Source organism: Pieris rapae, chromosome 22, assembly GCF_905147795.1.
Source record: "Pieris rapae chromosome 22, ilPieRapa1.1, whole genome shotgun sequence".
Classification (NCBI taxonomy): Eukaryota; Metazoa; Arthropoda; class Insecta; order Lepidoptera; family Pieridae; genus Pieris; species Pieris rapae.
The window spans coordinates 2145440-2154951 of record NC_059530.1 but is presented as its reverse complement, the minus strand read 5'-3'; the positions used below and the strand labels follow the sequence as shown (position 1 = coordinate 2154951).

The 9512-nt window shown below is 31.9% G+C and overlaps 1 protein-coding gene across 2 annotated transcripts; it reads right to left on the bottom strand.

Moving 5' to 3' along the window:
• Nucleotides 1-1397: 1397 nt before the first annotated feature.
• Nucleotides 1398-9508, bottom strand: LOC110992564 (tubulin beta chain). 2 transcript variants are annotated; one of them, XM_022258437.2, is made up of 13 exons: nucleotides 9417-9508; nucleotides 8500-8647; nucleotides 7573-7684; nucleotides 6738-6860; nucleotides 6096-6197; nucleotides 5524-5651; nucleotides 4975-5142; nucleotides 3850-3964; nucleotides 3394-3464; nucleotides 2784-2923; nucleotides 2433-2592; nucleotides 1879-1980; nucleotides 1398-1715 (listed from the first exon to the last, which is right to left on the bottom strand). In XM_022258437.2, exons 2-13 carry the CDS (start codon nucleotides 8554-8556, stop codon nucleotides 1635-1637), a joined length of 1359 nt encoding a protein of 452 aa, XP_022114129.1. In that variant the 5' UTR covers nucleotides 8557-8647; nucleotides 9417-9508; the 3' UTR covers nucleotides 1398-1634. The 2 variants fall into 2 exon arrangements, with proteins under 2 accessions (XP_022114129.1, XP_022114130.1); XM_022258438.2 differs by lacking the exon at nucleotides 9417-9508 and having other exon boundaries at nucleotides 8500-8800.
• Nucleotides 9509-9512: the final 4 nt, after the last annotated feature.

Below are 9512 nucleotides of genomic sequence, written 5' to 3'. Positions count from 1 at the left end.
AAATAATCGATAGACACATTTGAATGCCGTTTTGACCATGTTTCCATTAAAATAAGGTTACAGATCTGTTTGTCACATCTTTGACTTTATTACCAAATCTAAAATTCACAAGTAACTAATCATTTTAACAAAATGTGCTAATTTTTATCTGATTTACCTTCAGCTACATAGGCAAAGGCTTTTAATGATTATTATTAAACTGTAGGGTGTGTGTAAAAGGACCATTAATTAATAAATAAGTATAAGAATTAAAACACAATTAAGAAATAAAAATTGTTTATTATAACGTTTGGTAAAACGATTAAAACTTAAATAGTATATTTCATTACAAGTGCGGAAAGCCTGTCATTGCAACGAGTTCCGACGAATGTCTACCCGAGCCGAGGCGCAGCCGAAGGTGAGGGTTGACAGTCGGGACGAGTTGCAATGACGGTTCCGCACGTGTACTGAACGACTATTTTTAATACAGTTGCGAAAAAATTAAACAATTTAATTAAACTATTTACTTTTTTTCTCTTCTATCTACGGAATAAATTCATTGCACGTAGATATGTTTCCGGTAAATTGTTCTCCGAAGCATTTTATGCAATTATACTGCGTTCGGGTGGTATTCATTCAAATAAAATATCGACAAAATTACTCATTTTGTGCAACAAATAACTCAACTCGAAAGAACATTTTTGGAAAATGGCGCCATTCTGGGTAGGCAAAGGGAACTTGGCCCATACAGCCAATTCTTCAGTAGACTATTTTTATTGAAAGAAAACCAAATCTAACTCATTGAGTCCAATCATTAAATCTGATATTTAAACAAATAGTAGCTTCTTTTTAAAATATTTGCATGAATCATAAAATCTTCTGTGATTTTTTTAGTAAAAACTTCATGGTTAGTTTTTTCTTTTTAATATTTTCTTTCTTTTGATATGAAATATAATAAACCTAACCTAACTTATTGAATCCAATTATTAGTAAACTTTTTAAAAATACGTATTTGCATATATTATAAAATTCTTTTTAATATTTTTTTAATTGATATGAAATGAAAAGAAACCTAACCGAACTTATTGAATCCAATTATTATAATATTTAGAAATCATATATCATAAAAACTTCTATGAATGTTTTTTAATAAAACCTTCGTGGTTGGTTTTTTCTTTTTAATACACATTGTTTTGACAGTTGGCAAAGAAAACGCACGAGTGCGGGAATGGCAAAGAAAAAGCACGAGTGTGTAATAGGCCACTTTCCGAACGCTATACCTCCCTGCAATATGCCACTTTTTGAGCAACTGTATTAAAAATTACATTTTAGCTTAAGAGTATCAAAGTGCGGAACAGGAATTATTTAACGAATTGCTGAAAATTATACAAATATATTGTCAAAAATAAAACAAAGAATAGTCAAAACCAATTAATTATGAAAACACAAATCAACATTTTTTTTGCGAGGAAAAACAGTGTACAGGGTTAAAACCCAGATAACAATTCTTAAATCAATACCAAAAAACGTTCCGTTACACGGTTCAAAAAAATGTGATCATAAAAGCATTTTTATTTTCGTGCTCTTACTGAAGCAAGCATATATATTTTAACATATACGCTTTCATACATATTAATAATAATAATGGCTTATGATTAATGATCCAACTGGACCGGTATGCCGGTTTCGATTTCTTCGTCTTCCAACTCCAATTCCTCATCATCTATTTCAGCGACCTATAAATATATTTGTTTAAGTTTTTTAACACAGCATAGTTGTTAATTATGTTAAATGGCGTCCTATTTATTTCGACATGATCCAAATATATATTTTTTCATACATATTTATATAAAAGGGGTAGCCTGGAAGGGATCGCTTTGAATGTTTAAATAGATTTACCTGGTACTGCTGATATTCTGATATTAAATCGAACATGTTGCTGGATGCCTCAGTGAACTCCATCTCGTCCATACCCTCGCCCGTGTACCAATGGAGGAAGGCCTAACAAATATTAAAATTCAATTATTTTCATTCAAATTCAAATATGTCACAAAATTTTACTTATGTCATAAATGACAACGTTTGACAGCTCAAAGTCGAAGTTTATACAAAGGCGCGTGTAAATCTAATGAACATTTTGAATAGGATTTTATTCCTAAATATGATCATGTTTTTAATACTTTTCTAAGTTACTCTGCTATTCGAAAGCCAAACAACAAATCAAAATCCATGAAAATCGGTCCAGCCGTTCTCGAGTAATGTGCTCAAACAAAGACTGTCTTTCCTGTAACCCATGTCAACCCTGTAGTTCATATTAAACATGATCTTTAAAAATTGTAGTAATAATACTTTTCTATTAATTTTCAATTATAAATTCGACTCACTTAGTCAGTACTCTGTAATATTGAACATGTATATTACATATATATATATAATATATATTATGTTCTTACCCGTCTTCTGAACATAGCAGTGAACTGTTCCAAGATTCGCTTGAATACCTCTTGAATGGCTGTAGTGTTACCTATGAAGGTGGCGGCCATCTTTAATCCCTCTGGTGGTACGTCACAAACTGATACTTTCATATTGTTGGGAATCCATTCCACGAAGTAACTAAAAATTCACAAAAAATACTTTTTATATCTATAATGTTAAAGATTTTTCAATTGCAATTGGTTGGAAGAGATCACTTGTTAGCGATTATCTCGCATGTCTTTAGTTTGATGATACAAATTAATTAATATAATCCGGCTCGAAGGACCATACAATTTAAATGTATATATGCCTTCTCTTATTGTAAATACCTGGAGTTCTTGTTCTGAATGGCCAGAATCTGTTCATCCACTTCCCTCATGGACATGATACCTCTGAACATGGTGGCCACTGTCAAATAACGACCGTGACGAGGATCACACGCTGTCATCATATTACCCGGGTTGAACATCTAAAAAAATTTTTTAAATATTTTTATGAACACATTATGGGAGATTTTTTCACATTATAATTTTTTTTTCTTTTTGAAAGTTATATTATGTCATGTTGTCATGAGTCATGTTTATATGTGTTCATATGATATTAGTATATAATGGTTACAATTCAATGATATTTGGGCATTTAGGTTCTAGGTAAGATTTCTAAGCACTTATGTATGTTTCTCTCCAAATTTCTCGAAATGTAAAAGTCAAATCTCAAGACGAAGAAGTCAGGATTCTTATTTAAATCTGATAGATTTCTATCTCGGGAGCAGTCCCAGGTTTGGTACTGTAATTTTTGAGACAATCTCTGGAGAGGTTATAAATATGTTTGTATATGTAATGTACAAGTATTTGAAATTGAAAATTGCACATAATTGAAGGTGGCTCCAAATAATTTTCAGTGTTTTCCTTTCTCGTTTAAATAATTGATTAAACGTACCTGCGACAGTAGTTCCGCAACGTTCTGCGCTCTGAAGTTAAATGAATTCCTCGCCGTGAGGGGTGCGAAGCCTAAAATAATATTTAAAAATTATTTTTGCCTGCCTATAATCTGTAACCATTTGGCTGCTTCTTCTGAACCCATAAAATTCAAACAAATACATAATCATAGACTTCACTAGGAAGGTTTCACAATTCGCATTGACAGTTGTTACAACCTCTTAGGTCTGGGCTTCAGATATCTGTCACACACAACAGCCTTCTGTGCCTGACATACTTTTTGGGTCATGCCGTTTTCCTCACGATGTTTTTCCTACTCAGTACGAGGAAGTTAAACGCACATAGGTAATCTTTGGTCAGGCTGTGGTACAATTTTTTGTCTATGGAAGGACATAGACAGAAATCAAAGACCTAGAACTAATGACGTCTCTGGTTTTATTGAATGTACTTTACTCACCCGGCATGAAGAAATGTAGTCGCGGGAAAGGAACCATGTTGACAGCCAATTTGCGCAAATCAGCGTTCAATTGACCCGGGAAACGAAGGCTTGTAGTCACACCCGCCATTGTGTACTAAAATAATTTCAATAAATTATTGGCAAAGACATCTGCAAAGGGCCTTCTAGTGGTTCATATCCTCAGGCGGCTATTACTACTAACATTAAGCTATAATTAACAAAAATTTGCAGTGGAATTTAATAAGGAAATAATATATTATTATAAAATTATAAAAAAAAAAAATTTCAAAAGTAAAAAATAATAAGTTTATTTTGTGGCTAAGAATAGATTCAAGATCCTGGGTACATATTTTATCATTTTTTTTTGTATCATGAAGGAATTTGTGGGTAGTTCTTGCTGTTTAATATTACTTCCTTTTGGAGGATATATTTTATTAATTAAATTAAATAAATTATTAATTACCTACATGTATAGGTAATTTATCACATTCATGTAATGGTGGGATTATTTCTTTGACTAAGAAAATTTATTTTTTCTGTATATTAATTAGTATATATAATAGGTTTATAATAATATTGTAAATATATTTAATAAGATAGTCATAGAAGATATAAATAATTTTATTATATCAACATTAATTGCCAATACAGTGTTTAGCTCGAAAGGCTGATAAAGAAAAAAATCAGGATAGACAGAATGTAAAATTAAATATGTGATTTGTTGAACGCAACATGACGTATCACGTGGTCTACTCATAGAGTAGTATATTAGAGACAAAATCATAAAAATACACAGTCTCTTTTCATCGCAACGTAAACACAATTGAAAGATAGAGAGAGATAGAGAAGGCACGTTTGATTAAGAGTCTAACCGTACGTCAAATGTATTGGATTTTGACATACGGAAGTCATCAAGTCTCGTTCGAGGTTATCTACTGTTCGACTTTTAGACCGGAAATCTAGAAAGACAAAAATCTAGTTTCCGGATCTCTAACCATATCTTCTGAAAGTTTGACACACTTGACAGCACTCAAGACAATATTAGAAATTTAAACACCATTTAGAATTTGACCTAAGTGATATATCAATGCTGAAATTGGGAGAATGTTATTTGTTCTAACTTACCGATATCAAATGATTGAGATCTCCATATGTCGGGCTGCTTAACCTCAAAGTCTTGAAGCAGATGTTGTAGAGGGCTTCATTGTCAATACAGAACGTCATATCAGTGTTCTCCACCAATTGGTGAACGGACAGAGTCGCATTGTATGGCTCCAGAACAACTTCTGATACCTTTAAATAAATTTTGTTGACTGGATTAAAGTAATAGTGAATATGCCCAAACCCAATAACCTATCTCAATCCATTTTTGACCATCTGAGATAAATTAATCCAAATATTTATAAAAGTATGCCAATAACCAATCGACAGATTGTAAAAGATATCTGTCGATACAAGCTATCCATGGTAGGTCGGATCGGTATATATGGATAGATAGTGACAGTTCATATGTGCCAATATCCTATCTTGAGATTTAAACTTACACCAGTTTTTAAAATAATTTAAATACATTTATTAAGGAACATAAGATAGACAGGTATCGCATCCCTACTCAAAATTACCAAAGATAATGTATGGGGACCATACCCCCATACACTCAATATTATTACTTACTTTTGGTGATGGTACAACACTGAAAGTGGTCATGATCCTATCAGGAAACTCCTCTCGTATCTTGCTGAGGAGTAGAGTTCCCATACCAGACCCAGTTCCTCCACCCAAGGAGTGGGCGAGCTGGAAACCTGGGAACATTCAAATCGAAAGAGATATAAATAAAATATGAAAATAAATTAATTAAATAATATTAGCCCTACAACCCTCCATATGGTTTTTCCTAGGATTGCATGCTATGATCATTTTTATTTCCCATGGTTTTGACACATGCCGGTTTCCTCACAATTCTTTCCTTCACCATACTCGAATGTTCAATTCGCATATAGAAAGCACAGCTGTGGGATGGAACCCAGGACTTACTACACATAAACAATGTATAGGCACAGGAGGCACATATAAAAATAAGCAGTAGCATAAGGCTGATGGCAATGCGGTCACCGGTGCCCAAAAAGTGTTTCGTTAAGGATAATAATATTATAATTTCTATGTCTATCTATCTATATAATATCTATTCCTATACTTATAAATACTCTAACTAAAAGAATATTTAGAAGTATTTATACACAATTTACCTTGGAGGCAGTCGCATCCTTCAGCTTCCTTCCTGATGACATCAAGCACAGAATCAACCAATTCAGCGCCTTCTGTATAATGTCCTTTGGCCCAGTTGTTACCTATTTTTAATAAATAAAAGTATTAATTTAAATCTATGTACATTAAAATGAATCAAACAGTATGTTGTAACCAAAACTTGGAAAGGATTTTATGAAGAGAAATATTTAGTTTTTACGTATTTAGGTTTTTATTATGAAAACACAAACAGTCTAAATAGCATAGCTAAAGGTTCTTATGTTGGTATGTAGCTACTTAAAACTAGGTTAAAATATTAAGACTAAGAATACGGCAAAATCGCCCCGTTCTGTTAAGAAAAAAAAAGGGCAGATCTTCTTTTTAATTTCTTATGAAAATTGGTATTTGTAATTGTAACAAATGTACAATGGGTTTTCAGTGGTACATATTATGTTGCGTGTGTTACATACGAAATATAACATATAGGTACAATCATGATTATTTTGAAATCACATATTCTATAAGGAATTTAAGTTTTTCGTAAGAGAGGGAATTCATTTCTTGAGTATTAAAGGCAAAATTAATTAAAGGTAGCCAGATTATAAAATATAAGAATAATAGAATGACTCAGCGTTTTTTTTTACCTGCCCCACTCTGCCCAAAGACAAAGTTGTCTGGTCTGAATAGCTGTCCATAAGGCCCGGAACGGACAGAGTCCATGGTACCTGGCTCCAGGTCAACCAGCACAGCGCGAGGGACGTACTTGCCTGAAAATAATTTTACTTTTACACTTACATCCTAGTAGTCGTGTCTAAAAAGACTAAAAGAAGAAAGAAATTCGTCAGACTCTCTTTGGTCTATATAATACATGCGACTCCATCTTGTTAAAAGCGTTTTCTATTCTTAAAATTATGAATGTTCAATTAAAAGTAATTATCCGTATCAATTAATCACAATAGGTGCTGTAATAATCTATTTGTCTGCATTTTTTCATCTTTAGCTCTCAATTTCAGACTAAACAAACTCAAAGTTTATATTGTTATTCCTTTATTTTTTCTTTAAGAGATTGTAAGTAGTTATTGGACACTTCCTTATGTTAAATATCCTTTCTTGTAAATTAGATAAGATTTAGTTTTAAGTTAGACAAGATCTTTATGTACCATAGTGTCCAATTGAAAACACATGAATTAAAAATATATAAACTATATAAGGGCATGATTTACACACATGAGTCAGTTCCACACAAACTATGCATTCTCTATGTATATATGTGTATTATTTTTAATGTGTTTTGATTTAATTTCTTTAAAAAGCCTAAGGGACGTCAAAATCATGATTTTTAGTGGGTGCATTGTCTGCCTCCAAATAATGAATGTTGTTAATAATACTGTTGCACTTAGTACCTTAACATTGTAAACTAATTATTATTATATATGAAATATATTTATCAAATAATATTTTCTTTAGTAAATATCTTACCACTTGATGCCTCATTGTAGTATACATTCAGACGGTCTTTGAGAATGTGATGTGTCCCATGGTACATTCCATCTGGACCAATTGCATGTTCACGGGAGATGACTTCCCAAAACTGAAATTAACAAATTCATGGACGAAATTGTAGATTTATTCTTTAGTCGTGGGATTCGAGGCGATGTCAACTTTTTCGTCATAACATAAGTATAGTTCGATAGTATTCTTGATTTTTATTAAACGGGTAAAAATTTCGTAATATAACCCAAAAATTAATTAAGTTAATTCGCATTATGATACAATACGTAAAATATGATTATTTATTTAACTTAAGTAATTCAACAAAACCGACTTTAAAATACCTGTCAACATTATTATTATTTGTCATGCCTATATTGACAATTTAGCGGCGTTTTTGTTTGACTCCTACCTTTTTCGTGTTAATAACAAAAGTGGAAAAAAATAACGTGGATTTCTGTAGTAGACCTCACCACCTATAGTCAGAAAGGCATGACTCTGGTATGCTGTAAGCGTAACGTGAAACGATTTGGTTGGAAAATAGAAGTTTCTCATGTAGGACCCAATTTCCAATGGAAATGAATTTCTCCATCCTTTATTTCTAAAATCTCACACATAAAAACCCTGGTTTCTTTCCCGACCACTCTTAGCCCTCATGGTGCAGTTGTTATATATTCCTATGTAGTTTGTTAATTAGTTGACAAGTTGGTGTGTAATTATAATTAAAAGGAAACGTACGTTTATAATAATTTTTACATTGGGGTTTAATTAAACACTTCACACATTAACAATGCTCAAATCAATATTCTCTATGTTGAGGTTAATAGCTACTTAGTCAAGATTTGGTTAATTAGGCACCAATAAGGCAATCAGGGTTTGAAGCCGCATTAAAATATTGAATTATAAATTACTTACTTTAGATCCGATTTGATTACCGCACTGGCCGGCTTGAACGTGCACGATTTCACGCATTTTAACAAATTTAAAATTCACGAACAACACTGAATTAAAACTAAAATATAGGTATGCTCATTGCCTAGTATTGTGGCTTCGATATCAAATTCTGAAAATTCTTATCACTGATGATTTTCGATAAGGTGATAAAACCACCGGGGTTATAAACCTCAAGTTTTGTACTAAGTGTTTGGTTGGAGAGGTCTTTATAAAATGGACGCTCTAATAAGGTGCGGTGGACGTAATGAACGTATTTGATATTTGTATAGATTATGCGATTAATATGAAAATTTAATTTTGATTGTTGCCGGTGTAATCTCGAAATTTATTAATTATGTTATATAATAATAAAATATATTGATTACTTTTTCAAACATTACTATTGCTACATATTTCGTACAATTAGTAATATCAATTATCAAGTGTAACCACGAACTTATCAATGAAAAGTTAACCTTCAAAATTATTAGTTATTACTCATAAAATGTTATCCTTGCGATAGCGGAAATATAAAAGATAACAAACCGAAAACGGATCTTTTCTAATTTAATATGAGTAAGTATTTTTTGTAATTCATCGAGGATTTATTATCCATTTTAGCTTATACTGCAATAATCAGTAAGGTAAATTTTTCCATTAATCGATTAATTTTGTAGTTTAAAATGAATGAATTGTAAATTAACGGTAATCGGTGTACATTATACACTACACTCGTACAGATGAGATAGATCATAGAATTAAATAGCTCAGATTAACGGACAAATCTTTGTTCTATAATCTGAGTTTTTATTACGACCATAACCGCAAGGCCTCCACAACCAGCACCATTTAGTTTGCACTTAAAACTTCTATTTATTAATTGCGTAAACTCATGCTACCTTAAATATATTAACTAAGATATCGTAAAACTTTAATTAACTCTCCTAAAATTAATGCGTGTTTTAACAATAACCTTAATCGTAGTTTGATTTGTT